The sequence below is a fragment of the Gilbertella persicaria genome (genome assembly GCF_025201335.1).
Source record: "Gilbertella persicaria strain CBS 190.32 chromosome Unknown B0P05scaffold_26, whole genome shotgun sequence".
Taxonomy (NCBI): domain Eukaryota; kingdom Fungi; phylum Mucoromycota; class Mucoromycetes; order Mucorales; family Choanephoraceae; genus Gilbertella; species Gilbertella persicaria.
The window spans coordinates 296,882-324,157 of NW_026251987.1; the positions used below are offsets into that span (position 1 = coordinate 296,882).

Here is a 27,276-nt window from a genome sequence, read left to right on the forward strand (position 1 = left end):
TCTATTATGTTTTATGGAACTTGTCCAAGGATGCAAAGCCTACAATTTTTATTTGCTTTCAGAAATCATGAAGACATTCATTTCTATATGTGTAACAATAAAACGGACAACCATGCAGAAGCTTAATTTACATATTTATTTTTCTTTTCTTTTTTTTTCTTTTTTCCTAAAAAAAAAATCATTAAAAGTATGGGGAAACCTGTTCAAAGAAAGCCACAAAAACAACAACCTACAAAGGCTGAAGCACCACAAACTTCTACCCAACCCCAAGAGTTGAATCCCAAGACAACTCATTATGAATTTGGAGGTCCTGTTGGTGCTTTTGGTATGGTCACTATTCTTCCTCTACTCGTCCTCTTCTTTGCTACATGCTGCGACAAGACCGGCTATCCTTCCAAGGCATTCATGGAAGATCCTAAATCAACCATTTTATCCAAATTGAGCTTAGAATATTTGTTTTCTCTCTATGATCGCTCAGCTTTCATTGTCTATTTCGCTTTCGTTGCTATGCTCGCAGCATTCTATGTTGCTTTACCCGGTGATTATATTCCTGGTACATTACTTCGAGATGGTACAAGGCTCAAGTACAGAATGAATGGTAATGGAGACTCTATATCAAACAAGTTCATAACCTTTTGATGATAGGATTCAGCTCTTTCCACGCAACCTTTTTTGTTGCCCTTTACTTTTTAAAGGATACAGGCTTAAAACCCCTTGAATATGTGTATGATCATTACATTGGTTTGGCATTTGCTTCTATTATCTTTAGTTATGTTATTTCTCTTGGTGTTTATATTGGTAGCTTTGGCCCTGGCAAGTTATTAGCTTTGGGAGGAAACACTGGTAATCCCATCTATGACGCAAGTATAGCAATTGAGAAAAGACATGTTATTCTGACAAGGACAATAGTTTATGATCGGCAGAGAATTGAATCCTCGAGTTGAGAACTTTGATGTCAAATTTTTTACTGAATTACGTCCTGGTCTCATTGGCTGGATCACAATCAATTACTGCTTAGCCGCCAAACAATACAATGATCTTGGCTATATCACTAATGCCATGCTTCTTACTCAATTCTTCCAAACTTGGTATGTTGTTGATTCTCTTTGGAATGAAGAAGCTGTCTTGACTACAATGGATATTACTACAGGTAGCTTTCTTTTTCTTTCCTCTCCTTCTTTTTTCCCCCTCTAACAGATAGTATGTTTATAGATGGTTTTGGCTTTATGCTTGCTTTTGGACTTTATACCTGGGTTCCATTTACTTATACTCTTCAAGCTCGTTATTTGGTTGATTTTCCTCGTAGTATTAGTTTGTTTGAATTTAGTGCAATTCTCGCTCTCAATCTTGTTGGTTATTATATCTTTAGAAGTGCTAACTCTCAAAAGAATGAATTCCGTGCTTTCCCAGACAGTCCACGATCCAAGAGTAAGATTGATGTTTACTATCTTCTTTTATTCTTATCCATCTCTTGTCTATAGAGCTCAAATACATTCAAACCAAGACTGGTAGCAAGTTGATTACTTCTGGATGGTGGGGCATGTCTCGCCACATCAACTACCTAGGTGACTGGCTTATGAGTTTATCCTACAGTTTACCTTGTGGATTTGGCTCTGTCATTCCTTACTTTTATCCTATATACTTTGGTATTTTGTTGTTGCACCGTGAAAGAAGAGACGATGATAAATGCAGAAACAAGTACGGCGAAGATTGGGAAAAATACTGCAAAATCGTCAAATCTAGAATTATTCCTGGTAAGTCCATAACAGAAAGATGGCTTGATTTATTCTTTTTTTTTTGTGTAGGTATCTACTAAATAGCAATTTTAATATCTAATAAAAACAAATGTCAACTTATTAAAACCATTTTTTAAAATAAAGAATAGCCCCCTTTCACTCCCTAAGTCATTGATATCAAAATACGTTTGGCGATAATTACTCCCTTTTCTTTTTTTTTCTCTTTCGCTATTGCACATAGCAATATATCACATACGGATCTCGATACAGATCTTTAAATTAGCATTTAAAAAAAGGTTTGTTGGGTCTCAACTAAATGCTTTTCTTTCATCGCCTTTTATGCATTTAAAGACAAAAATGTACAGTCAAAGAAGAAACAAGAAGCCAAAGTTCTACATTGATGAAGAAGAATTGGGTCTGCTAGTAAGTCAAGAAGAACAAATGGAGTACAAAGCAATGGTTTTGGATGAGTCGGCCTTGGTTTATTTTGCTATGATAATCTTGATTTCTACCCTTGTCTTGTTGTCTCGATACCTACCTATGATCTAATGTATATATATTATCAGTCATTATTTGTTTAGGCCTGTCCTTGGTCATAATACCATGAACGTGCCTTAACCAGTAGCCCTTGGGCACAAAGATTATACAAAAATAAAAGAAACCGATCGTTGCCATTAATTCAAGTCTATAAGTATACTACACACAACGTATGTATTCGGCATAGACTCTAATGGCTCCTGAAATGCAAACATATGTTTTGCGCTCGTAGACTGGAAACATACTCACGTTGTAGTAAAAGATTAACAATATATCTTAATACGCCCATGTGCAGTCAATACTTTGGTTTAAATCAATAGAAGTAAAATATAACAGTGGTTTTATAAAGATAATAGGAATAGCGTTTAGTATATTAAGGGACTCAGGACAATAAGAAATATCAAGTTTAAGATTGCAAAATAAAAATACAATGTTTGATCTTTTTCTTCTTAATCATGTTCTTGTTTTTTAACTGTTTGATTTTATTTTATTCATAACAAATTTGTATCTAAAATATATGTGGGGAGTAATAAGGAAGTATTGACTTTTGTAAAATATAAAAAAGTGAATGAATGGGAAGGAAAGGGTCATTTTTTTTCTTTTTTGAAAGAGTGGAAAAGAAAAAGAACAAGAATGGTTTTTTAAGGAAAGCAGAAATCAAAATTGTTCTTTTGACAAGACAATAGACATGTACAAAATTGTTATTGTAAGAATAGTAAGATAAAGGTAGATAAGTATATATGAGAAAGAAAAAGAGTGACAAAGAGAGTCTAATACTCTTGAGAATAGTCTTGACGTTGGTCCATCATGGCGGATCCTCTCCATCCGCTGTTTTCATCAATCAAGACGGAAGTACTTGCTTTTTTGCTGGGTAACATAGTGATATCATCTTGATAGTGTTCAGTTGAAGAGGTATTCGTTGGGTAGTTTTGATCTGCCCATACTTTGATGGCTTGCAACATGATAATAATCTTGGCTTCATTGCCGCTAAAGACATCTAAAGAAAACAGTTAGATTCAACAAGGTATTTCATTATTTGATATACCCTTGAGTGTATAACGACCATCTACTTCAACACCTTCACGGCCCATAAACTTGAATGCTGCAACAATATTGTCAAGCATCATGGCACTCATAGATCCACCCTTTTGAACAGGAGGACGGCGTACTTCTTTTCCACTAATAGCTTCTAAAAGTTGAATCAGTGTATCGCCATTGCGGAAAGCGCTTGACAAATCAACAGCCTTCTTTCCAGCAGGAAGATAAGAATTGACCCAATCAAGGTATTGTGCAGTTGACCATTCATCATCACTGTTGTTTGAAATACTGGAAGTAATACTAAGAGAGCTATCAAGAGGCAAGCTGTGATGCTGAGGATCAATAAGATCTTCTTCTTCGTTCAATATGGCCTCAGGTGGATCAAAGTTTGGATAGTATTGGGGAAGTTCGGGTGCTGCCTCCGGAATAGTAGTAGCAGGATGAATGGCTGATTCCTGAGTTTGTTTATAGGACATCTGAGCACGAGAAGGTACAGGTGTACTCATGGAACGATCCTCCATAGAAAGTTCAGGTGGGGTTTGGGTTACTTCTTCTACTTCTGGCAGCATACCCATCTTTGGATCATTATTGACTTTCATCTGTTTTTGACTCTTGTACATGATGACAGAAGGAGGACGAGGGCGCATACGACGTGCTACATCGAGTGGGACAGTAGAAATTTGATTGGATGACATAACAGGTGCTGGATAACAACGATGGTTCAGCGTGTGCATGTACAACAAACAATTTCTTACCTCTAAAGTCTCGTGCAATGGTGGTTTTCATGAGCATTTTAAGCCATGTACGCATGGATTCCTCACTGTCGGTGTAAAAATAAAACGTTCTTTCACGTTCATGTTGTGCTTTAAAGCAATACTTTCCCGCATGAATTGTTTCATCCACAATGATTTTGTAGCCACGTAAATTGATAATACCTTTCATTCTTACGTCCTATTATGTGCAATGACCACATGGTTTAAATTAAGTCTCTTTTTTTGTGCTTCCGCTCATTTTTTTTTTTTACCTTGGGGCTTTTAAAGTAGAACAAGTTAGTACCCTTGAGTACAAACCAACGCTTGTTCCAGGTCTTGTACTTATCGCTTTGCTTATGCAACCAGCCTTCGTGTTCAGGTGCTTGAAAAGCTTCTGTAGTAGAAGTTCTAGGTGTTTGCTCCTCAAAAGGTGATACAGATAATTTGTGAGCAGTTGAAATTTGCCTATTGAAAAAATTGGTGTGTTTAGAATCATTCTTTTTTCTCCTTAAACTTACATTGGCTGCTTTGAAGTTGAAGTTGAAGTAGAAGGCGTTGGTGTATTTGATGGCATCATAGGAGGATTATTCTAACAAGTGTCAATAAAAATGCATAAAAAGAACATGACTTACCATCATCCAATCATTGTTGTTTTCTTTCTCAACACTTTGTTGACTCTTTTGAGACAAGACTCGACGAGGGCTCTTGAATCCTTTAGGATCAGGACTAAGCTCTCTGCTTCTAAAGGTACCGCCGGAAGAAACAGTGTTGAAAGTGTTGGATCGACTAACGCTTGATGAAGACAAACTTTGAGGGGAAATAGGTCTCAAGATATCATTTTGAGGTCGAGACTGTGGCGACAAATGTTGACTGTACATAGACACATTGTCAGCATTGTCTAAACCTGGTGGTAAAGGTGCCTTTCGAGGATGTTGATAAAGTGCATCTGAAGTGTCCAAAGAAGAACCTGACTGCGAGTTTGATCTCTTCAAGCTTGTTGGAATTGATTTTCTACTAGCAGGTCGGGAGATAGCACTGGTAGAAACAGATGCATTGGGAGTGGGTTTCATCTACATTTAAGGGGAGGAAGAAATGAGATGGAATGTATGAAAAATGATTTCTTACCTCAACAGATGATCCTTCTTCTTTCAGAGAGGTAATGGCCTGCATAATCTTGTATCTTTTTCCAAAAGTAGTGATGCCTAACTCTTTCAAGGTATCAATATTGAGATCCAACAGGATGTCACCAGTAATCTCTTGATCTATATAAATTGTGTTAGTACTTTTTTTCTCTCTGCTTGTGTGAAAGATGATGTACCAATAAAGTTCTCTGCTACTGAATCTAATCCAACAGACCGGAGCCAGGTTGCTACTTGCTCGACATCCCAAAGTTCAATTTTGATTGACTGAATGTTGCCAGGATTGGGTGATACTTGTAGTTGAGATAAAGCCTGATCAATTTCTTCCTCTATAGTCGATCCAGATGATCTTAAAGACAAGTGTGGGCTGGGCATATAGGATGGCTGTTGATGAGGGTGAAGCATTTGTTGCTCTGGTTCAGGCTGTTCTTGCTCTTGAGCTTGAGCTTGAGCTTGCTGAGGCTTCTGCGCCGAGGTGTAATTCATTGGAAAGAGGCCTGTCTCTCCATGCACATTGATTCCCTTTAAATAAAAAAGATTTATAGTTTCATTATAATTAATATTCATTCTCCTAAAATAAAACAATAAATCCAAGTTTTTAATTATGCTGGTTGATCTATCCTCTTACCTGCCACCAACCATCAAGGTATTTTTCGTCTTTTTCTAGGACAGTAATGGGTTCACCAACAGAAAAGTTGATTTCATCCTCATTTTCTGCCTCGAAATTATGAATAGCATAAACAATATTGGACATTTAAATATTAATATGACAGCAATAGTCAAGGAGAAAAAAGAGTGTGTAAGATTTACTAGAGAGAATAAAGAAAAAGAGTGTATATGTTGAAGAAAGAGAAAAAGAAGAGAAAGAGAGGTAAAAAAGATTGCGAAATATAAAGGAGAAGGAGGGGGTGGTTCATTTAGCGGAGTCTTTGTATTACAATCAAGAGTAGATGAGTTTTTGATTTTAATAAATAAGTGTAACATCATTTTATTTTCTGACTAAAGCACCTAGCTCTTCACCGCTTTTGTAAACAAAAGTATTATCTCCTTGTAAATAGACGCCCGGGAATCTCTTGTAGATACAGAGAGAGGACTATAATCGATAAACATAGTGAATTTTTGACGCGTAAAAGGTAAATTATCATGATAGAATTAGCTAATGTATGACGAACAATGGCTCAAGGGTAAATTAAATATTAAAATAACATATCATAACGATGTAACATTAAGCCTGTTTATCGCAAAATTAAGAGAACAATGAAAGATACAGAAAGTTTTCTTTTAGAGGTTATGCACGATCCTCTTTTTGCTGCAGTTTTTTTCTTAACTTTGCTCTAATTGGCCGAAATTGAATACGCGGTTTCGTTTTATAATTCCTCTCTCTTCTTTCTCTTTTCCTTTTTTTTGTCTGCATATATAACACTATTATCATGGTATCTATCTCTATTACATTTTAAAAGATGCTAATATATATGTATCTGTCCACCAAAGTCAAAGCCAGTAATGTATATCAGAGCTAAAAGAGCCAGAACAATTTTATTTTTATGCGTTGAACCAACCAACTCACTTGAAGAAGTCAAAACAAAGCTATGTCAAGCGTTAGACAATAAGAAGACAAGCGATGAAGTGAGACTATTTGTTGACGCAAAAAACAAGGGCGAATATACATTGTTAGAGAACCCTAAAGTTTTAGAGAATAATGATGTAGTTTATTTTGTTTATTTTGATCGAGAAGAAGGTATGATGCAATTGTCTTTAGGTTTTCTCATTGTTTTTGTTTGTTAGGTCAATGGGAGAATGTAAACATTATAGAGCCAGAGTTATTAGATGATGACGCCTTGGAAGAAGAAGCCCCACTACCTCCTACTACTACGAAAAAAGAAAAAGGAAAAGGTAGAGCTTAAATTGATTGTCACAAAAAAAATTGCTTAGAAAATAAACACTGCAAATGTATGTTTTATGTGTGATACAGCTGCTTTTTCTTCCTGTTCTTTTTCTTTCTTTTTTCTTGTATTCAGCTAGAAAATGTCAGCCATTAGTCGATATCTATCCAAAAAAAAGTATCAATATGAATTGCAATCAGCTCTTTACATGTTGGAACCTTGGGAGAAAGTCTTGTTTAGTAAGCATACTTTTGGATATTTTTGTTATTCTTACTAGTATTCTTAGATTCACTTGCATTGTGTCTTTTATCTGTTTCAATTGCAACAGCATACCATTTTATTATGCCATTTTATTCAGCAGCAATTATTAGCTTATCATGAACAAATTGAAGCAACACTTGTAGATATTTTTCCTCCCTTTTTTGTTTGTGTAAACATTGCAATTGATAATCACCCACCCCCCTTGAAAAGAATATAAAGAGGATGAGGCTTGAATAAAAGTTTAAGTTTTTTTTCTTGTACTATGTTCAACAATAATGGCGCCCTCTTTTTTTCTCCTTCCTTTATTTCTTCTTGTTACTTTTTACAGGGACATTTTAGCGTATTATCACGAGCGGAACTTGGCATTTAATTCAGGGTAAAAAAAAAACCAAAAAAACTAAAATACTGTTCTACACAAAGGACAACTTGCTGAATTGGAGGATCGGAACCACTATAATGTGACAGTTTAGTTATATCACCTTGAATGCACTTCAAACTTACCTTGTACAGACAGCTAGAATGAAATTTGTTTTTACAGGTTCTACACTGTTTGGTGGGTATTGATCTATCTTGTACACTAATAATGGAATAACAAATAGTACAATCTTCTACACCATTAAAGTGAAGATTGACATTACGCTTAAATACAGTCAAAGCATCTACAATGTTGCCGTTCTAGAGAAAGAAAAAAAGATATGTTTAGGTTTCATTCAAATTGATGAACCACTTACTTGTGACCCAATCACGGCAGTCACTGCAAACATCCAACCTCTCCATTGCTTGTCATTGACACCCACTTTTTGTACCCCTTCTACATCAATTTGACGCAAAGGAAAGTTACTTGGTAATTTGATGGCAATTTGCATATTTTGTTCATCAACTCTATAAGTTGCCGTCACTTCATTTGCCGCCTTGGATGTCTTGACAGTAAATTCATTGTCTTCATTATCTTCCAATTGCGTCTTGATATCAGGACGATTAACTAATTCCATTTCATTGTTGATCAATTGTTGACTAAAATGCTTTTCAGTATAATTCTCAATAGCAATTGTTAATTGGCGATGCTTGCAATCAATCCACCAGAGTCGGACAAGAGAAGGAATATGGGTGAGCGCCCGATAATACAAATGAGAAGCCAAGATAATGAAACTCATTTCTAGCGTAGCATCAAAGCCGTCGATATCATATTCAATAACTGACCAAGGTGACAAATCAAAAGGTTTACTGCCTTGTTGCTGCCCAACGCTCAATATCTTGCAAAGAACAGCCATCAAATGAGAAACAGCTTCCTTTTCTTTGAGTTGAGCAGTGTATTCCTGCTTTAATTTAAACGTCTACAGAACAAATCAGTGAATGATCGATTGTGTTGTTCTGTACTTACAATGTCTGTAAAATGATCAAACATTAGCATCCATGTCAAAAGGTAACCGAGTGTTTCATGCAATGCTTGCTCTTCCAGTCCAATCAATTGCCAATTAGATAGATCTGGTGGGTTTAGAAGCACATCAAGCAATGCTTCATCTATGTCAACTTTAACTTCTATATTATAATGTAAGTAAAGAATTCATAAAGTAGTGCTAATATATACCACTGGCCTCTGTAAACTCAAGTCTGACGGATAAATCTTGAATTCGGTGAGCAACGTATTTTTGTAATAAACTATATGCTCGTTTTTGAAGTACGTCGTTGGGCGTTTGGATCAAAGCATTCAACTATAAATAAATTAACATTTGTCCAAAACATTTTAAATACTTACATGAGAGAAGCAATCGCTATCAATCAATGTCTTGTCAGGAATGTTTTCTAGCAATTCAGACAAGAGAGTCTGATAAACCAATCTTGCCTTGTTGCCGACTTGATCTTTCTTTTGTTGTAGATATTCCTCTTCTTTGATCATCAATTGAACAAGCGATTTGCTCAAAAGACTAGCATGTTCTTTCAGACTGTCTTGAATATCCTCGTTATTATCTGCAGCTAATGCATATAATGTTTTAAGTAAATCAAGCGCATTTTGGACAACCAAGAGTTCTTCAGGCTGTGTGGTATCAGCATAACCCATCCATTTAAAGCAGCATTGCAAGAAAAAGTCCCAATGGCTACCAGACACAACGTCTTGAACAGATTCTGCCAAATGCTTCAAGAGATTGGCATACTGTGCCTGTACTCGAGCCTTTTGCTGATCATTACTGAATTCATCATCTTCATTGGTCAACAAGGGTCGAATGCCTTGAATCAAGTACATAATTCTTTGGCGTGGTATATCAAAAGCACCAAACTTGAGGGAGGATGTATTCAAGAGAACAAGCACGCTGTAATTCGTCTTTTCCTTGATGTCTCCCTCTTCTTCAGGGACATAATCCAATTGTTCCCAGCTGGAAATACCAGACAATCTGCTTGCTAACTCACTTTGGTAGTGTTTGTATGCTTCTGTACCACTCAAATGACCCTTGAATGCATTCAAGATAGCTACCTTGGTTAACAAATTTAATTCTTTTGCATCTGCCTTGATTAAGGGTAACCATTTTTCTACATCTTTAGTTTGCCAATCAAGTAAAAGCAAGATACGTTGAAGTGTACTTTGTAAAAGATGAGCAGATAATGCGTCTTTAGACAGTATCAATTGAGAAATAAAAGAAATCAAACGATCGCTAGAGTTTGTTTCTCTTTGTTGAACTGCCTGCAACAAACTATCATTCCATCCAGAGCCACTCTTGATAGAAGAAGCAATAGATACCAGCCATTTTTCGGCGGTGTGGTGTGTCATGTCTACAAACGCATGAATGCCTTCTACAGCTCTCGTGTCATACACACGGCATAGTCCAGGTACAATCAGTCCATGTTGACATGCAATGGCAGCTATCTCGAGTTGACGCATTACCCAATCATATCCAGACTGCAAAAATCTGACATGCGATTCTTCTGATAAATATTCACTAAAGAAAGAAACTAAACGACCAAAGGAAGAAAGGCCATAGATATCATAAGCAACAGGCATTAGTTCGCCAACATCGTCGACTAAAGGTTCAACAGATACACGGGCAAAAGGATCAACAATACCAAGAACTAAATAATCCGTGGTGTTCTTTCCTAGTGGTGCAGCAGCCAGCTTGTTCCACTCTTGTTCATTACCAACAAGTGCAGCAAAAGCTTGATGGTTTGATGAAAGTAACTTTTTAGCTCGACGCACAGAATCTGAAGGACTTGCTGAATAATGGATATCAATGATGGACGTCTTGAGACGATCCAAGACAGCGGCGAACAAATCATTAGTCATATTCTTATCGATTAAACCCCAAGTAGCTAAAGCACGGCTAGCAATATTGACGGAAAGCTGCTCGTCTTCTTCTGCCTTTGCTAATTCCTCGTTATCATAAATCGTCTTTTTCGAAACAAACATAACATCAAAAATTTCGCAGGCAAGCTCTTTGATTTTGTGAATAGTTTGAGAATTATTGCATGATACAAATACGTTTTGCAGAATAACAAGAGTTGATAGAGTAGTCTTCAAAGTTTGAACAGAAGGTTCTGGTAATGTATGTGAATTCTTTTCAATATATTGAAGCTTGTTGAATTCAATCAAATTGTTTGTCAGGTTTTCAAAGATTTCCTTGGTTGCATTTGCGGACAAGACTATATGATCACAGTTAAAATACATTTCATTTTGTCTGCATAAACTTACTGAACTGACAAACTAAGCTTGAGGAAACAAGTTTTTCTAGTACAGGACGAGGTACAACGATAGCAACTTGATTCAGCTTGACAAGAGCACATGTCTTAACGACAGAATCTAAAGCTTCACACTGATATGTTTCATCCAATACAATCTTTTGACTGTAAAGGCGTTCCAAGGCAAGTAACAATATATTCGCACTGCGCAATTCCAAACCAGAAGTGTTAAACATATCATTCAATTGTTGCATCCATGCTTTCCATAATACTTGTGCTTCTGTCTTGTCTTTTAGTTGAGAGATAAAGGTAATATAATAAGACGTCAAAGAACCCATAGAGGTATCAGGCACATCTATAAACAGACGCAAAAGTTGCTGTGTAGTATGTGTAAGTTGCTTCATTGTGTCATGGTTGATAATTTGGTCTGGCCAAGTGCTCAGCAACTGGTTAGCCAACAAGAGCAAGCCAAATGATTTATCTTTATGCACCAAGCTGGATTCAATAGATGCCAATAAAAGACGTTTGGCTAAATCCAATGTGTAAGACTGTAAATGAGTAAGCTTGCTTTTGTCATTTTGAGAAATTTCATGTGAAATAGCCGTCAAGAAATGACTTGTCTTTTGACAAAATGTGTCCATATCAAGTGGTGCGCGAGTGATAATAGAACTACAGTCTACTACTGTTTGTACTAACAAACCATCTAGATTGGTATAGAAGGTATTTAAACAGCCCCTAACACTATCGACAGAAGCCAATACAACCAAATGTTTAGCGAGAATAGCATAACCATTCAATTCTAGCTTCTCATTAATTGTCTTGTCGCGTGAGTTTAAAAAGTAAACTTCAAACAAGCCCCAAAAGATTTGTTCAACTAGGCTCGTGGCTATCTTCGTGGTTTCTTCATCGGTGGATTTGCTATTTAAAACAGTTATAAACCTGAATTGTAAAAAGGAGTATATAATTACCTTAAAGTGATGGCAAAATAAACAACACATTCAGCATAAGCATTTAAAAGAATATGCGAATTAGACTTGTCAATATGCTCACTGGATAAGCCCTTCCAAAAGTTATCAAACACATCCTTATAGAAATTAGGTGCATTCCTAAGTTCTTGAGGGAGGTTGGCTAATAATGCAAGCATACTTGGGTAAGCAATACTTGTAGAACCATTTAGTCCTGATCTAAGGAAGTTATACAATTTAGGCAATGCTGGCTTCTTTTTGCCAATGATGATCCAGGAATTAGGCAGTTCTATAGAGGGTTAGAGATCGCCTTTTGTGTCTGTGTGTATAGCTTACTCTTTGTCATTAACAACAATGTATCCCACATGTCTGAATGAGTGGAAGCATCTTTCTCAGTGAACACACAGGGATAGAAGTGAGGACAAATTAAGTCCAATCTTGATTCAACCATGTCAACCCAATTCAACAAAAGTATCTTCATAAACATGTATAATGCCTTGCGAACCAGAGCATTATCATGTGCCAAGAACTTTTTCCACATAGTGCTATCATCCAGAATAAGATTGTATTCAGCTTGGCATGTATTGCGTTCTTCCAATGGTAAGTTGGTGATTAAGTAACAAAGAATTTGGTAACTGGATGATACAACACGCGCATACTTGGCATACATGTCTTCTTTAGACACATATCTAGAATCACTCAATGTTTCTGCTGTTTTGTATAATAACATATCTGCTGTATAATCCAAGATTTCCTTCTGACAGAATGAAATAACGCCTAATCTTTTGTCTTGTGCAAAAACACCCTTATTTTATACATTGAGTACAATAGGTTTATTTATGCAGGTACTCACCTCAAATGCATGTTGTGCCACCTTGGCCACATCTTTACTTTGATCATGCATGGCTAATAGCCAAGGTCCAATAAACTCTTTTAAAAGAGGTGCAAGTTTCTTTTTTGCATCTGCTGTAATCAACGCGTGTACTTGATTTGCTGCTAAACGAACACGACGATCAACTTCCAAAACGAGTTTACTGTACATAATGGCCCAATTATTCAAAATGCGTCCAATCACTTCCTTGTTGATCTTTAAATAACTGTCAAGTTCCTCGAGTGCTTTTAATTTAGTGACTGAATCGCGTTTCGAGATTTTTTTAAGGATCACAACAAGCTCAGGGTCTAAACTGTCTGTGCTTGATGTATCACTAGGAGTAGTGGGGCGTGAATGTATGATCGGATTGGCTGTAGGGTTGGCTCCTGCTCCAACAAATTGAGCAAAACCACCGAGGTTGTCAAAACTCAAGGCGTTACCCGAACCAGCGAATTCGGCAGCACGACTATCAGGAAATAATATAAGAAAAAGGAAAGAGAATATGATTCATATGATACCAACCTACTACTGGCAGGCTTCATATTGCCTTTAACTCTAGGTTTAGTAGGTTTGCCCATTTTCAATGATAGCAAAAAAAAAAAAAGAAAAAAAAGGAAAAGAAAAAAAACACGACGCAGTAGTACTTCAAAACAATTTAAACTCAAAAGATTTCTAGCAGAAAAATTACTCTGTTCGAACTTATTCATTTCCTCTCGGTTTAGTAAAGCACGATAGCTTACAATAAATTATCATAAAGTTCTGCATGTTTTTAAGACGCATCTAACAGTGTATGCAGAACAATAAAAGAAATATACATTAGAGATGTTTTTGAGGTAGTTTATTCAATTACAACATCATGGTTATTGCCTCTTATTGCAATAAAATGCACGTTTGACTGTGTTCAATAGTATAAAAGGTATGTCATGGAAACTTACAAATATCACAAGAAAGGTGCCTTTATAGTTTGGAATTTCGCTTCGAGATATAGTTCTTAGAGTAAAATAAATGTATAACATATAGGTGATATTTATTATTTATAAACATAGAATAGAGTAAAAATATTATGTATTATTGAGCTAGCATAGAAATGGAACAAGATTAGATTTGCTGTTGAGAGAGTTGAGTTCTGGCATGTTCTTCTTGAGCATGAGACAAATCAGTGGCCAATTTAAAGTTAGGATCAACATTAGCGTGCTTCTTGGTAGGAGACAAAGGAGGGCTGGCAATAGAGTTGTGACGATCAGTAGCCGCTTTGCCAACATTGGAAGGAGGGTACTCTTGTTGCAAGTTATCAAAGTTGCCGCTAGAAGCAGGAGCAAAAGTCTCTTGTTTATCACCAGAAGAAGAGAATCGAGAAGAACGACGAGAGCTACGAGAGCTACGAGAGCTACGATCAGAACGTTTCATATCATTGCGTCTTTGGACACGAGACTTGATGTTGCGGTTCATAAGAGAAGCCAAAGTAGACATCAAACCTGGACGAGGGCGGGCTTGAGAGACGTTAGGTGGGGGTTGACGAGCTCTTTCTTCTTCAGGAAGAGCTTGGTAAGCCTTGTTTTGAAGGTTTTGGTTCATGTTGACAATAGAGTTGGTCAGCTTTTGGTCGGCTTGGTTAAGTATCTCAATCGCCTTATTTTCAATACTACGAGCAATTTGTTTACGGATTTGACCAATGAGGATGGGACGAAGTGCCTTGTAGAGTATATCATGTTTGCTATCATTGATCTTGACCTTGAGATTATCGACATTACACTTGCAGTGAGCAACCTTGAATGTCTTGGCTGGGTTGTCGCTGACACTGTTGACGCGAAGAGTAAGAGTAATACCTTTACCATCCACAGAGATAGAAGCAACACCACGATCACTAATCTTGGGGAAACCACTCTTCTTCTTGTAGAAGAATACAACGTCATCAATATCAGCTTGGATTTCGCTCATGCGTACAAATAAACTCTGTCTGCTTGGCTTGGGGGCGGTTTCAGAAGATCTAAGACTGAAACTACTAAAACTCTCGACCTTGGTCTCAAATACGTTGGGCAAAAGGGTATCACCAGAGATGATAAGATTATCTACGGCAACATCGAATTGGTTGTCACTGTATTCAATACGGGGAACAGGAATGTATTTGATTTCATCAATGAAGGCAGGGAGCAATGTCAACTTGAAGTCGTTCAAGAGTTGAGGCTTGAAAGCAGGGTTTCCTTCTTCGTCCATCCACATGTGTCGGTGAATAGTAGTGATACGGTGGTTGAGTTCCTTAGAGATGTCATCTTCAGCCATCAAGTGCATAATTCTGCGAGCTTCACTGGACAGGTTATCGAGATGATCCTTGTATCTTCCTTTGACAATGTGCTTGCCTTCTTCCATAATACGCTTACCATCCTCAGTAGAACGATCTTGAGCAGCATAACCAGCTTCTCTCATCAAACGATCAGCATATTGGATAACAGAGCGGTAGTACTTCTTGAGGTGATCATCATTTTGCACATCTTGCATTACATCTTGAACGCCATGGAGGAGAGGGTCAATAGAGTAGTCTTGAGCCCAGGTTTCAATGATAGTCTTGAGTTCCTTTTCGGCGCGTTCTCTGTAACTCATTTGTTCAGGCTTGTCATTGGCCTTGGCCTTGCTGGTAACATCTTGAGTGACTTTGCTCAAACGAGAAGACCAGGACTTGACCAAGTGAACAAGAGTGTTAATGGCTTCTTGATATTCAGGATGCTTTTGGACTTCAGCCAGAGTAAACTTGAGACGTTCAAGGAGTTCATCTTGCTTTTCTTTAGGAAACTTCTTGTTGATTTCTTCTTGAGCATAGTTCTTGTGAGATTGCATTTCGTTACGCATCTTTTCTTGGTAACGTCTTTGATTACCAGGAACATCGTTAGTGTCAAGAGCACCTTCGGGTAAATTATAGTGTTCAGTTGTACCAGGAGCAGTGTTCTTGTTAGCAGTAGGGAAGCCACCAGGAATGACACTAGGGTGAACAGAGTCACCAGTATTTAAGAGGCCTTGATGTCTGGGATCATCTTTGCTTGCATTGACAAGATGAGGTTCTTGGTCATGAAGAGAATTACGCTTGTGTTCACGGTCGTGCATCTGGTCACCCTTTTGGAGAACAGTATCAAGGGCAGAATCGACAAGGTGCTTGCCAGATCTGTCTGAGGATTGGTTGCCTTGAAGATTGGAACCAGCTTGTTGGATAGAGTCACCCATCTTACCAGTGACACTGTTAAAGAGGTCTTGAGAGATATCAACCAACTCACCCAAGAGAGAACGGAATTCATTGTTAACAAGCAAGAGTTTACCAATCTTGTATAATGCATCAGAAGCTATGAAGCAGGGTTAATGATTGACAATAAATACAATAAAGTATTTACCTTTTCTTCCATCTTCTTGAGCGGCACCTGTATCTTGAGATTTAACAGATTGACTGACATGATCTATTATATAATACATGAGTAAAGATACAATTTAGACCTATGTACACATTACCTTTGTTAAGAGGAGATTCCATGCAGTGAAGGTGATAAACAAGAGATTGGAATAATTCTTCTTTGTTCTTGACTTGCAAAGCTTTTTCAATTGTAGAGATCAAATCACGGAAGTCGTTAAAGAGACGCTTTCCTTCGTCTGACATCATATGTTCTCTTGAAGAAATAATTTGATTTGTCTTTAATCGTTCCAAGAGATCAAGAAGTTGTTCATTGTGAGGCATCTTTCCTTCTTTCTTCAAGATTTGTAATGTGCTAAGTAGCTGCAATTTGTTTTCAGCAGCCCTTTGCTTGGCAGCTTTAGGATCGACCTCACTCAAAGGTTTGTTTTGTTGGTGTGTTGTCATAGTAGGGTCAGTAGTAGGATGTGTCTTGTTTGTAGGATTCATTTTGTATAAAGATGAAGATATCAAGAAAAGATAGTTTTTATGCTTTTATATACACTTTTTTTTCTCTTTTGTGAATCTAATGATGATTTAATAGTTTTATTTTGTCATAGCATCATCATTATCATAGAACGTAAACTTGATTTCCTTTTATAGTTGACACTAGTCTATTTAGCATTCAAGACAGTGTTTTTTCATGCAAATATTAAATAAATGATGTGACGATAAATTTGTTGTATGATGACCTATCATTAAAAAAAAATATAGCTTCAATTTGTTTTATAGGCTTATCATTGTAAGCATCAAGCTAAAAATTCAAATTACTTCGTGTTAGTAATTACCACAAAGTTTTTGTATGAAAAGGAAAAGGCTTGATGTTTTAAAATCCGAGACTACACGCCATAAGAATGATTTGCCTCGAACCTTTTCTTTATTGGTAACAATGCGAATCCTTTTTCATCTGGTTGAGCAAATAAGAATTGCTTGTCTGTCATAAATTGAGTCATCAAAACGAAAAAAAAGAAAAGGGCAATTATTCTGTAAAAGTAATACAGAACCTAGCCAATACAAATGTAATATTGTCTATCACAAAGTGAAACCTGTTTTCTCATAAGAGATATCGATCACATATTAATAATATCTTGTGCAAGGCGAAAACAAACGCTCTTAAATGTCTGTTTTGTACATCAAAAATCTGCCAAATCTATTTTTATGACATAAAAATTAAACCATTCAAATGCCCTTCTTGTACTTTGTTCTATAGCATCTGCTGAGCGGCTAGATGTTAAAGATATATATATATATATATATATATTGCTGAAAGAATGTCGTGAAAAAGAATGGTCTTAATGCTTCCCTCAAGAATGCTTAACTTATTTAGCATTTGCTCGAATATTAATAGTCTCCAGTGCCTCCCTGAATTGTTTGGACAACTAGTAAATCATTCAAAACATCACTTTGTAAATAATCGGACTTGTGTATTTCATTGTTTTCTTCTTGCACAAAAGAACGTCTAATCAGGGACTTTGCGCTGTTATATTGAACTAGACAAAGACTTTATTTTATCTGTTTAATACCTTGAAGGCAAGTCATGAGACAAGTAAATATTACATACATTTAACAATGATTTCATTGGAAAATGAGAGCTAAATTTTGATTGTCAGCATTCCTTGTTTTTCTTCTTCTGTCTTTACCATGATACATTCTCATAGACATATAAACCAACAATACAATAAAGCCTTATTTATTGTTCAACACTTGCCTATTTCTTCCAACGTACAACCAACAAAAGAACAAAAGCTACAAGTACATAGTTTATTTTATTTTCTTTTTTCACTTCTCCATCTCATCTCCTTTAGCTTTATTCTCTTTATAAACAAGCTTCTCAAGGTGATATAAATACTCCAAGGCCTGGTATATTTGATGTTGTTGGAAGATCAAAATGGTAATAGAAAGTGTAACTGGCTTATATTTAGACTTGTTAGGGATGCATGGAAAAAATTAGAAGGCATGAGTGAGTTAGAGGCAAAACATCGTTATGTTCAAATGCTTTTACAAGTAGCTAAAGAAGTATGTAAATATTTAGATGTATTTTATGTATTTATCACGACTAGGCGTTAAAGAAGCCTGCAGGTAGAGCACAAGCACAGCAGATCATTCAATCATTTGCTGCTGCTTCCTCCGACAATTCAAGTGAGGAAGAAAGCGATGATGAAGAATCGAGTATAGATGAAGAAGAAAGAGATTACTTGAATGAAATACAAAAATCAGAGCCTATACGAAAGCATATAAGATCCTCTAGTAGAGCATCATCTCAGACAATGATGACCGCACCCACAGAACTAAGACGATTGTCTTACTCTTCTGCAAGTACGCACAAAAGACCAATCTCTGTTGCTTCAACTATAGCACGCCACAGATATGATGATGATAGCAGTAGTATGAATCCATGGGTATTACATCCTTCTGTCCGCCAATACAGAGTAGAGAATCCTTCTCTAGGCAGTGGTCATACACCCTTGAGCGCATCTTCGTCCATAACAGCTAAACAACAGCAATTGTCTGTCTTGGGTCCAGCAACTAAAAGAGCACTGGATGTCTTACAGCATGAAATTGACATTTTAAGTGAACGTATTGATGGCTTAAGAAAAGAATTAATGGATGGAGATCAAATCAATAAGAGGAATAAAAGCAAACCTTTGGTATCTGATGAAGATGGCTGGAAATGGGTATTTAAGGTAAGCTGCTGGAAAAGGGAGAACGTCTATCAATTTATATTTAAATAATAAAAATCCTTATTCTTTTTTTTTTTGTCTATTGTGCTTCTTGTATTTTCTATAGGCTGCTATGAAACACGCTGTTATGAACTTGTTGACAGCCTCTGTCTTGATACTTGTGCTGTACCAGAATCAAAGCCCTGTGGCACACGCAATTCTTGGGTTTATTCAAACATTTTGGCAAAAGCTCAAACTTCGAAAAAGATAACAATAATAATAAAAGGAGAGAAAATTTATCATGTGAAGTAGGAGCCTATTGTTATTATTATTTAGCCCCTACATGGCATTGTTCTTCTCTTCTTTCTTTTATATATACTTATGGAACTACTAAAGCCTTATATCCACTCAAAATCACCATTAGCCAGCACTCAACTTACATCATATACAGCCCATGCTAATACAGTACAGATTGATCCGTTTTTAGAGTCAATCAAGAAACGATATTCCACAGAACTCAGTCGTACACAGCACAAATTGATGTTGCAACGACAATCCTTCTTGGCAGACGATAAGAATTATATAGATCATCCTCAAAACATGCGCAAACTCACCAAAGAATTGGATAGAGTAAACAAGGAATACAGGCATTTAAAGCAGTTTCAAGACCCTCTTCTCCTATCTTTAAGACGCGTAACCGCATTACAAGACCAGCCTTCTCTTTCATCTTCATGCTCTTCTTCTTATTCTTTTGTGTCACCGTCACCACCATCATCATCACTATTCATGTTATCACCACCACCTCATTTACAAAGAAGAGCTTCATCGCATACAGTTCACGAACACCTGATGCACTTTGAAGAAAGGAGGCATTCATTATCGTTACTGAATGACAGGTCAAATTTCGTTACAAGGGTCTTTGGGCATTCAATCAAGCGACATAAGTGATATACCCTTACATGTTTATAATAAATATTCGATAATAATAGAAAGGAAAAGAGCTTTACTGTACAATTATGTATAAAGGAAAAAAGAAAGGAGAAAGGTGATACACACAAAAAAGGAGACATGTACTAAGCCCAAACCTTGAGGGTAGAGTCCCAACTACCGGTACACAAAGCCATACCATCACCAGCAATACCAAGACAAGAAACTCTATTATCGTGTGCAGATAACACACCAACATGTTCACATTTCAGTGTATCCCACACATTACAATTGTAATCATCGTAACCACCAAACAACAAACGTCCAGAAGGGGAAAACCCGATTGAGGTAATTCCACACAAGATGGACTCACGCGAATACACACTTAGTTCACAGTCTGCTCTCAAGTCAAACAATCGACAGGTAGCATCATCTGAGCCTGTTGCAAATGAATTACCATCAGGGAAGAACTGGACTGCATTGATATCAGATTCATGGCCCACAAAAGTCTGGACACATTTCTTAGTACGAATGTCCCACACTTTGGCAGTGGAATCACAAGCACCTGTGACAAACACGTTGGGGTTAGGGCCTAAAGAAAGACTAATTTGTTTGTTAGTTGTATTAAAGGCATGTTTCTTTCTAATACCTCATGACATCGCCTGTATGATCAGCGAACTCTTCTGCCTTGACACCTGCATCGATATCCCACAGCATACAGGTCATGTCTCCAGAGGCTGTTAATATCTGACGGTCATTGATAAATCGACAGCAACTCAAATATCCATTATGTGCTGACAGTTCACGAGAAGGGCGAATAGGTCCATCACGGGTCCTAAGATTATAGATGGAACAGATATTATCGAGACCACCACAGGCAACAAAATTGCCTGAAGGAGCATAGGCGCATGTCATCACCCATGAGGATCGCAGTGGGATGGCATGCACTTTATTTGTTGAAAATGCATCCCATACAATGAGTTTACCATCTTGTGAAGCAGACACAAGATGTCGTTTATCAGAAGCCCAATGCATGGAATAGATTTTAGCTAAATGGCCTTTTAGTGTACGTCTTGCTTTCATGACAACACGAGGTAAGGCACCAATGTCTTTAGCCATTTCCTGTACTATCATAGGATATTAGATCAAAACATATGACGTTGATTGGGACCTTACATGTTGAATCTGCTAGCGCTTCTTTACGCTGTTTGATACGTTCTTTTAATGCCTCTGCTTCTCTTCTGGCTGCTGCAATTCTATCAGGAATATCGCTTTCATGAACTGTGTTTGGCATTTTTTAGATTTGTGAGAGAAAAAAAAAAGAAAAGAGAAAAAGAAGAAAAAATAGAGATGCACAAGAACAACATTACAAAAAATAAAGGGGGTGTTGAAGGGGGGAAAGGGAGAGAGTTCAAAGAGTTGATTTTTTCTTTTAAGGAGTGAAGGCTACTATATTAAATTGCCTTTTCAAGGTTCCATATTACAAGTTACAGAGCTGTTTAACTTGTTACACAGGTACAAAAAAAAAAGACTCAAAAACCTGTATCAGTCCATGCTAGTTTAAAAACCAGATATAAAAGTGATACGTTCTTTTGATGGGCTGTAATTTTTGTGCTACGCTATGTTACTTCTTTTTCGAGCACAATATTTATGAACAAATTACATTTTTTTGAAGCGTTTGGTGAGTAAGCAATAACTAGCAAAGAAAAAAACGGTAGGTAGTTTCTATTTCTTTGAAAGAAAGAAAAGAGACAAAGAAACAAAATAGACTTTTTTGAACAGCTCGGTCTTTTACCCCCACACTCCTCTTTGTCATTATTGACAGTTACCACGTTCAAGAGAATGACTATTTATAGTATACAGCAAACCTATTGTTTCATTTTCTGTAAATAAACGTTTAGAAGCAGAAATTAAGTGAGCATGTTCCACCATACTGCGTTAAGGTGCTATAGAAACGTGGCAAGATTGAATACACAACAAACGATTGGATGGTCGATTAAATGCAACATTTTTTTTTCGATCTACAAGCGTTTCACATGCTTAAAAGAAATACCCTTCTTAGAAGTCTTCCTTAATTGTTCATTTAGAATACAGCATACTTGACATATTGACAGCAGTATCTATTATTATATGTAATGAAAACAAAATAGACAACACTAAGTTCACGGTCTAACTTGCCTAAAAAAGCCTATTTCGACTTTATTATTGTGCTATGTATGTTTTCAAACTCATTATGGCACAAAAAAAAAAGACTGCAGCAACAAACAAAAAAAAAAAAAAGAGGGATGCTACGTTTTACCTTTAAATATTTTCCCCTCTTTTCCTCTTTTCTTTGCTCTTTTTTCTTCTTCTTTTCTCTTCTCTCTTTTCTTTCTTTGCTGTGTCTGGACTTTTTATTTTAAGAAGAAATAGTAAGTACCCCTTTTCTTCCCCTTTTTTATTTACAGATAAATTCTTTAAAAAGGAAATGACGACCGTAAAACCTATTATCAAACTTCCACCCCGTAGTAAATCAGTCTCAGTTACTCGTTCGCCTAGTAGCTATCAAGATATAACAGCTAACCATGACTTGTCTTTTGTGTCAAAAGACCTCTTCTTTGAAGATAAAGAGGACCGTCTTGTTGACTATGATATACATAATCTACTACAAGACTATAAACTAGCACAGTAAGTCTTAGAGCTTGTTTTTCCCCCAAATCTAAAAACGTGTTCTTTCACCACAACAAAAAGAATCAAGAGAGAACGAGGTGGCGGATATTTAAGCTTCCCGGATTCCAAAATTGGTAAGTGACAAGGACATTGAGCACAAGATGTACTGATGTACGCTGGATTATTAGCTGATAGAGTGTATTCACTTTTTAATGGTTATATGTTTGCCAACCAGACAGTCTTGAAATTCAAGCTATCGAGTGATTCAAATGAGCCTCAACCCGAAGGCTTAATTTTGGAAGTAAGACACTTACCTTCCAGAATTGATCATAATACTCTGTATGACATATTTCGCCCTTTTGGTCCCCTCAATATTTGTAAAACGATTACAGAAGATGGTGCTCATAGAGGAAAAGCACTTATTCAGTTCTTTAGTAAAACTGATTCAGACGCAGCTGTAAATGAATTGGTAAGTGAACAACTCAAAAATTCGTGGGTTTGTTACTCACTATTGTCTAGAATGGCAAGGTGATGGATGGTAATGTCATGTAAGTAGAAAGTGATTTTCAAACGGAGTGTTTTTGGGGCTCTACTATAAAAAAAAAAAACTTTTTGTTTTGGTTCCTTTTTCTTCTTTTTTATTTATTCTTTTTCTTTCCTTATTTCTTTTTCTTATTCTAGTCAAATCACTTCACTTGTAATGAACAATTTTGTATCTGGTCGCTATCAAGGAAATAACGTAAGTCATATTTTTGAAATTACTATTCTTACTCTGTTTAGAACCAACATGCTTCAGCAGAAAATAAAGAAGGAGGAATGGGAGGAGGAACAGGCTATGTTGATATTATGAACTTATATGTCAAAAATCTCGACCCAACCGTGGATAATACCGACTTGTTCAATCTTTTCCGTAAATTTGGTCGCATTGTATCTGCAAGAGTCATGAGCAATCCACAAAACGGACTCTCCAAGGGTTATGGTTTTGTAAGCTTTGGAAAGCCTGAAGAAGCTGCTTTGGCTCTTCAAGAAATGAACGGATATCAGTTCCGTACAAAACCAATGATCATTGCTTACCATGAACCCAAGAAGCCTAGACAAGAAAAGTCTTCTTCTACTACAACCTCTTCTTTCCATTCTCCTCCTCCTAGCGCTCCTATCGATTATGCTACAACTCCCTATTTTGAGACAAGACATCCTCATGAGAGTAAAGAAAAAAAAGCTATCAAAATGAAAGCTCATTTTTCTATATTATAGGTTCTATGAATACACTTGGAATTGACCATGTTGAACATTTAGCTATCAATATGAAGGACCTTTCTGTTGGTGCGCCCATGCAAAGAAAGGTATAGTAGCCAGGTACTTGATAATAGCAACTTACTCTCATTAGCTTTCTGTTGTCGAAAACACATTCAATCCTCCACCCATTCGCAGTTCGCCCCCATTTGCTTCTCGTCCATCATTAGCTTCACTTGCTTCAGGAGCTAGCATACAACCTGTACCATCTCATTTATACAAAAAGAGAGAAGAGGAAAAGATTGAAGAAGAATCTATTCGCACACTTCGACGCAAAGGATCTTTGGAATCTGTCAACTCTATCATGACTGAGTCAAGTGCACAAGTTCAACGTCAGCGTATGACAGAAGCAGTCAAGCAATGTGGCTCATATGGAAGAGAACTTCATGATATTGTCGATATGCTCTTAACACTCAAAAGAAAAGAACGATCGCTTTGCTTATTTAACTCTGATTTTCTCAAAGATAAAATCAATGCTGCTGCTGAAGCACTTGAGATTTGTGAAGAAGACGAAGGTGAACAAGAGATTATTCTTACTACAGAAAAGAAGCGAGACTATAAAGTCGCTGAGATTAAGCCAAGGTAAGCGATCGCAGGTACAGATGACATAGATATTTATGAAATTCATAGAGTATTTGTACCTAAGGGTGCCACAGTCAGTCCTCCTACATCTCCCCCCAAAAAAAAGTCTATTACTCCTCCTATGAGCTACCAACATACTGAAGACATAGTCATTGTGCCTCCACGCAAATCAAAAGCTATACCCATTGTTGCACCTCCTTCTGTAGACTCGTCCAAGGCTGCAGAGATTAAGGCTTTATTGAGTTCATTTGAAGGAAAACTTGTCCATGAAAAGAAACAACTCTTGGGCGATCAATTGTTCCCTTTGGTCAAGGTAAAAATACAGCATATATATATATATATATATATATATATGACATTCTTACTGACATATATGTATATAGGCCACTGGAGTCAGGCATGCACCAAAAATTACAATTCGCTTATTAGATACAATTGAATTAGAAGAATTGGCCAAGATTATGTTTAATAAGGATGCATTAAAGGTTCAAGTTGACAAGGCTGCTGCCAGTCTGTAGGCTAATCCCTCAATTCACTATTTACCAATTACATATTCCCCCCTCCAACACGCACAATTTTGTTTGACGTTACAGGAAGAGCGTTGATTAACTCATTCTTTTTTTTTATAATATATAAATATATACCTTTTGCTTTCTAGTTTAATAATAAAAATACCACAACAAACTTTTAATTTTATCGGTTACACATGCTTGGTATCGTCTTGGTAATAAGAACGTGCACGTTCTAGGCCTTCAAAATAGTGAATAGGTATATGATCTCTGATGAAGAAAGGGTAAAAAGATTCCAATAAACAGATAGGATTATCATACCTCTTTAAAAGAGGTCTAAACCACCAAGGATAACTGTAAATGTCTAGCTTGGGCTTTTGGAAAACAGCCGGTCTGTTTACCTTGCAGCTATTTGCAGAGGCAATGATGTCTACTGTCAGATTGGATTGATAGCTTGATGGGTATATTTTCAAGGGCTTGACGCTTAGGATAGGATGGGTGATTTGAACTGCATGGCCTACATGAGAGTAATTGAAGAAATCGGTGCTTGCTACATAGTGACCGACTGTCATACTGTTATAGCCAGGTGGGATTCTGCATATCACATCGGACTTATTAATAATACGCCATAAAGTACAAGTTCTTGACAAGGGTAAATTAGAAAAGGAGGCAAACATAGAAGCAAAATCATTATCTCCTACAGCAGGTGTGCCAATCACATAAGCGTCACGCAATTCACAAAAAGGAGCGATGTCTTCAGGGCACTTGAGCCATCTTGCGAACAACAGGGAACCAATAGCAGCACCTAAAGAATGACCTGCTACCCACAACTGTACAGGCTTTGAAGGGTTATTGGATTCTTTTTGGAGCTGAATCGCTTTTTCTCGAATAGCACTCTGAATAGCGTAATAAGGGTCTCTACTGTCCATGTCTAAATGTGTAGGAAATAAGCTGCTATAGAATCCTTCGTGTGCGGAACCAAACAAATAGCTTCTTGCATCTGTACGTTGTAAAGTAGCATCAACTAAGAACTCGCTATAGTTTGTGGGTGTGGTACCCTTAAAGGCGACAACAATGAAAGGATCATCGCTTTTGATTGGCCAAAACAGGCCACAGAATGTTTCGCCTAACGACTTGAGATCAGTTACGCCAGCAAAATGGAGTCCATAACGACGGGCAATTTGGCGTATCGGTTTTTCTGATTCCCAAACAAGTCGCTTCATTTCATGCTGAATTTCTTGATATTTCTTTTCTGGATTGGAAAGGTTACGTTCGTTTTGATTATAGTCAGAAAAAAGAGTATAAGCTTGAGTAATTTTCTTGTCTTGCCGTTCGTATACAAGCGATCCAAGGATGGTCATTGTCTCAGCGATGGATATGTCGAATGTTCGATGACGTTGTTCGTCATTTGTGTCTAATCGAGTGGTTTCTGATCCCGATTTTCCAAGTGCAGGTAATGTTGCTCTTACTAAATTGGCTGACTCTGAAGAAAGCAGTAATTCAGGCGCTCCCCAATTGATGATGCTAAAGCCTAAACAAGATTACTTTGTTAGCTTGAAATTAAATTATGGTTTATGTTACTTGATCCAAAGTCTCTACTCATGCAATCAACTAGTTTTTGACCACCCAGTAGCTCCATGAAAATTTTGAGTCCAATTTCAAAAGCAAATAATGCGACAGAAATAATGGGATATGTGAAGATAAATGCAAATGCACTCAGTGGAGCAGTAAAGATGGAAGTCCAGTTGAAGTAAAACATCAGGAAAAGGTTCTGGTATACTCCTACAACATACCGCCAATACCCACTAGGCCGATAATGCTTACTAGTGCTCTTTTGGAGTTGATAAAGCCACAACATGATCCGTTCTGCAAAGTTTTGGGGCTTTGGCGATTCTTGCTCAGTTTTTCTTGTTTCCTGTTTCTTGCCTAGGATTTCATCGAGATGTTTCTGTGTATAGCTTCTGTTTGTCAAGAAATCTTGTTCGTCTTGTTCTTCGTCATTCATTTGTTCTTGCCCTATATCATGTAAATGATGGTTTGTCTTAGAATGCTTCATCTTCTGAGAAAGTTCAGATAAGACTGTAAAGGTCATTAAATAGCTAAAAGAAAAAAAGGAGAAATGTAATCGTTTTTACGTATTTGGCTTGGGTTTATTTATGTCGCGCAAATTGATCATTTGGGGTCAAATTTGATGATATACGACAGTAGGCAAAATGTTGTGTTGGAACAACTTTAGTCCGAACTTATCTTGTTCAATCAGCGAAACAAAATGAAAATAATTTATATCATTCAGAAATCGAAAAGCTTGACTAAATAAAGTTAAGCATTGGTGTCAAGCATAACAATAATATTTTATAACGATGAACCAAGTAATCAAT

The 27,276-nt window shown here is 36.9% G+C and overlaps 12 protein-coding genes across 12 annotated transcripts; 7 read left to right on the plus strand and 5 right to left on the minus strand.

The window, feature by feature from the left end:
- The first annotated feature begins 175 nt into the window (after positions 1–175).
- On the plus strand, positions 176–1,899 carry B0P05DRAFT_546928 (ergosterol biosynthesis ERG4/ERG24). Its single transcript, XM_051578825.1, has 6 exons — positions 176–598; positions 646–860; positions 910–1,150; positions 1,213–1,428; positions 1,482–1,754; positions 1,806–1,899. The coding sequence occupies exons 1-6, from the start codon at positions 190–192 to the stop codon at positions 1,814–1,816; spliced, it is 1,365 nt and encodes a 454-aa protein (XP_051433732.1). The 5' UTR covers positions 176–189; the 3' UTR covers positions 1,817–1,899.
- Positions 1,900–2,745: 846 nt separating this feature from the next.
- Positions 2,746–6,052, minus strand: B0P05DRAFT_546934 (uncharacterized protein). Its single transcript, XM_051578826.1, has 9 exons — positions 5,831–6,052; positions 5,382–5,724; positions 5,189–5,325; positions 4,696–5,133; positions 4,582–4,652; positions 4,336–4,528; positions 4,067–4,262; positions 3,319–4,014; positions 2,746–3,270 (listed from the first exon to the last, which is right to left on the minus strand). Exons 1-9 carry the CDS (start codon positions 5,954–5,956, stop codon positions 3,044–3,046), a joined length of 2,427 nt encoding a protein of 808 aa, XP_051433733.1. The 5' UTR covers positions 5,957–6,052; the 3' UTR covers positions 2,746–3,043.
- Positions 6,053–6,516: 464 nt separating this feature from the next.
- B0P05DRAFT_546944 (uncharacterized protein) lies at positions 6,517–7,251 on the plus strand. The gene is made up of 2 exons (XM_051578827.1): positions 6,517–6,940; positions 6,988–7,251. The coding sequence occupies exons 1-2, from the start codon at positions 6,706–6,708 to the stop codon at positions 7,104–7,106; spliced, it is 354 nt and encodes a 117-aa protein (XP_051433734.1). The 5' UTR covers positions 6,517–6,705; the 3' UTR covers positions 7,107–7,251.
- B0P05DRAFT_472403 (small subunit of serine palmitoyltransferase-like protein) lies at positions 7,228–7,466 on the plus strand (the record flags this gene model as incomplete). Its single annotated transcript, XM_051574677.1, has 2 exons — positions 7,228–7,324; positions 7,372–7,466. The coding sequence occupies 2 exons, from the start codon at positions 7,228–7,230 to the stop codon at positions 7,464–7,466; spliced, it is 192 nt and encodes a 63-aa protein (XP_051433735.1).
- Positions 7,467–8,056: 590 nt separating this feature from the next.
- B0P05DRAFT_579996 (uncharacterized protein) lies at positions 8,057–13,426 on the minus strand (the record flags this gene model as incomplete). The annotated part of the gene is made up of 9 exons (XM_051581982.1): positions 8,057–8,680; positions 8,728–8,885; positions 8,935–9,058; positions 9,103–10,976; positions 11,026–11,930; positions 11,981–12,266; positions 12,314–12,782; positions 12,831–13,234; positions 13,375–13,426. The coding sequence occupies 9 exons, from the start codon at positions 13,424–13,426 to the stop codon at positions 8,057–8,059; spliced, it is 4,896 nt and encodes a 1,631-aa protein (XP_051433736.1).
- Positions 13,427–14,240: 814 nt separating this feature from the next.
- On the minus strand, positions 14,241–16,686 carry B0P05DRAFT_454424 (uncharacterized protein; the record flags this gene model as incomplete). Its single annotated transcript, XM_051573921.1, has 3 exons — positions 14,241–16,177; positions 16,226–16,278; positions 16,334–16,686. Coding segments are annotated over 3 exons (2,343 nt in total), but the record flags the coding sequence as incomplete, so codon positions are not given.
- Positions 16,687–17,919: 1,233 nt separating this feature from the next.
- B0P05DRAFT_472460 (acyl CoA binding protein-domain-containing protein) lies at positions 17,920–18,345 on the plus strand (the record flags this gene model as incomplete). Its single annotated transcript, XM_051574681.1, has 3 exons — positions 17,920–18,030; positions 18,084–18,169; positions 18,210–18,345. The coding sequence occupies 3 exons, from the start codon at positions 17,920–17,922 to the stop codon at positions 18,343–18,345; spliced, it is 333 nt and encodes a 110-aa protein (XP_051433738.1).
- B0P05DRAFT_148141 (uncharacterized protein) lies at positions 18,335–19,165 on the plus strand. Its single transcript, XM_051573075.1, has one exon. It carries the CDS (start codon positions 18,546–18,548, stop codon positions 19,008–19,010), a length of 465 nt encoding a protein of 154 aa, XP_051433739.1. The 5' UTR covers positions 18,335–18,545; the 3' UTR covers positions 19,011–19,165.
- A 154-nt stretch (positions 19,166–19,319) lies between these two features.
- On the plus strand, positions 19,320–19,882 carry B0P05DRAFT_588346 (uncharacterized protein; the record flags this gene model as incomplete). The annotated part of the gene is made up of 2 exons (XM_051582653.1): positions 19,320–19,772; positions 19,835–19,882. The coding sequence occupies 2 exons, from the start codon at positions 19,320–19,322 to the stop codon at positions 19,880–19,882; spliced, it is 501 nt and encodes a 166-aa protein (XP_051433740.1).
- A 129-nt stretch (positions 19,883–20,011) lies between these two features.
- B0P05DRAFT_579997 (guanine nucleotide-binding protein subunit beta) lies at positions 20,012–21,159 on the minus strand (the record flags this gene model as incomplete). The annotated part of the gene is made up of 3 exons (XM_051581983.1): positions 20,012–20,468; positions 20,515–20,992; positions 21,042–21,159. The coding sequence occupies 3 exons, from the start codon at positions 21,157–21,159 to the stop codon at positions 20,012–20,014; spliced, it is 1,053 nt and encodes a 350-aa protein (XP_051433741.1).
- A 1,040-nt stretch (positions 21,160–22,199) lies between these two features.
- On the plus strand, positions 22,200–25,033 carry B0P05DRAFT_512365 (uncharacterized protein). Its single transcript, XM_051575638.1, has 11 exons — positions 22,200–22,276; positions 22,330–22,532; positions 22,596–22,648; positions 22,703–22,983; positions 23,034–23,062; positions 23,196–23,253; positions 23,295–23,718; positions 23,769–23,857; positions 23,902–24,389; positions 24,438–24,702; positions 24,773–25,033. The coding sequence occupies exons 2-11, from the start codon at positions 22,333–22,335 to the stop codon at positions 24,905–24,907; spliced, it is 2,022 nt and encodes a 673-aa protein (XP_051433742.1). The 5' UTR covers positions 22,200–22,276; positions 22,330–22,332; the 3' UTR covers positions 24,908–25,033.
- B0P05DRAFT_546999 (Alpha/Beta hydrolase protein) lies at positions 25,034–27,009 on the minus strand. Its single transcript, XM_051578828.1, has 2 exons — positions 26,480–27,009; positions 25,034–26,429 (listed from the first exon to the last, which is right to left on the minus strand). Exons 1-2 carry the CDS (start codon positions 26,988–26,990, stop codon positions 25,090–25,092), a joined length of 1,851 nt encoding a protein of 616 aa, XP_051433743.1. The 5' UTR covers positions 26,991–27,009; the 3' UTR covers positions 25,034–25,089.
- Between the last annotated feature and the right edge of the window lie 267 nt (positions 27,010–27,276).

Excerpts from the sequence above, each read along its gene's own strand:
- B0P05DRAFT_546944 (XM_051578827.1), top strand. The coding sequence starts at position 6,706 with ATGTATATCAGAGCTAAAAGAGCCAGAACAATTTTATTTTTATGCGTT. Across the intron at positions 6,941-6,987 it reads TTATTTTGATCGAGAAGAAG|GTCAATGGGAGAATGTAAAC; the intron begins GTATGATGCAAT and ends TTTGTTTGTTAG.
- B0P05DRAFT_546934 (XM_051578826.1), bottom strand. The coding sequence starts at position 5,956 with ATGTCCAATATTGTTTATGCTATTCATAATTTCGAGGCAGAAAATGAG. Across the intron at positions 5,326-5,381 it reads AGTAGCAGAGAACTTTATTG|ATCAAGAGATTACTGGTGAC; the intron begins GTACATCATCTT and ends CAATTTATATAG. Across the intron at positions 4,263-4,335 it reads TCTACTTTAAAAGCCCCAAG|GACGTAAGAATGAAAGGTAT; the intron begins GTAAAAAAAAAA and ends TGCACATAATAG.
- B0P05DRAFT_512365 (XM_051575638.1), top strand. The coding sequence starts at position 22,333 with ATGACGACCGTAAAACCTATTATCAAACTTCCACCCCGTAGTAAATCA. Across the intron at positions 23,254-23,294 it reads GTCGCTATCAAGGAAATAAC|AACCAACATGCTTCAGCAGA; the intron begins GTAAGTCATATT and ends TACTCTGTTTAG. Across the intron at positions 24,390-24,437 it reads GTCGCTGAGATTAAGCCAAG|AGTATTTGTACCTAAGGGTG; the intron begins GTAAGCGATCGC and ends TGAAATTCATAG.
- B0P05DRAFT_148141 (XM_051573075.1), top strand. The coding sequence starts at position 18,546 with ATGATGACCGCACCCACAGAACTAAGACGATTGTCTTACTCTTCTGCA.
- B0P05DRAFT_546928 (XM_051578825.1), top strand. The coding sequence starts at position 190 with ATGGGGAAACCTGTTCAAAGAAAGCCACAAAAACAACAACCTACAAAG. Across the intron at positions 1,151-1,212 it reads TACAATGGATATTACTACAG|ATGGTTTTGGCTTTATGCTT; the intron begins GTAGCTTTCTTT and ends GTATGTTTATAG. Across the intron at positions 1,429-1,481 it reads AGACAGTCCACGATCCAAGA|AGCTCAAATACATTCAAACC; the intron begins GTAAGATTGATG and ends TCTTGTCTATAG.
- B0P05DRAFT_546999 (XM_051578828.1), bottom strand. The coding sequence starts at position 26,990 with ATGACCTTTACAGTCTTATCTGAACTTTCTCAGAAGATGAAGCATTCT. Across the intron at positions 26,430-26,479 it reads GAGTAGAGACTTTGGATCAA|GCTTTAGCATCATCAATTGG; the intron begins GTAACATAAACC and ends AATCTTGTTTAG.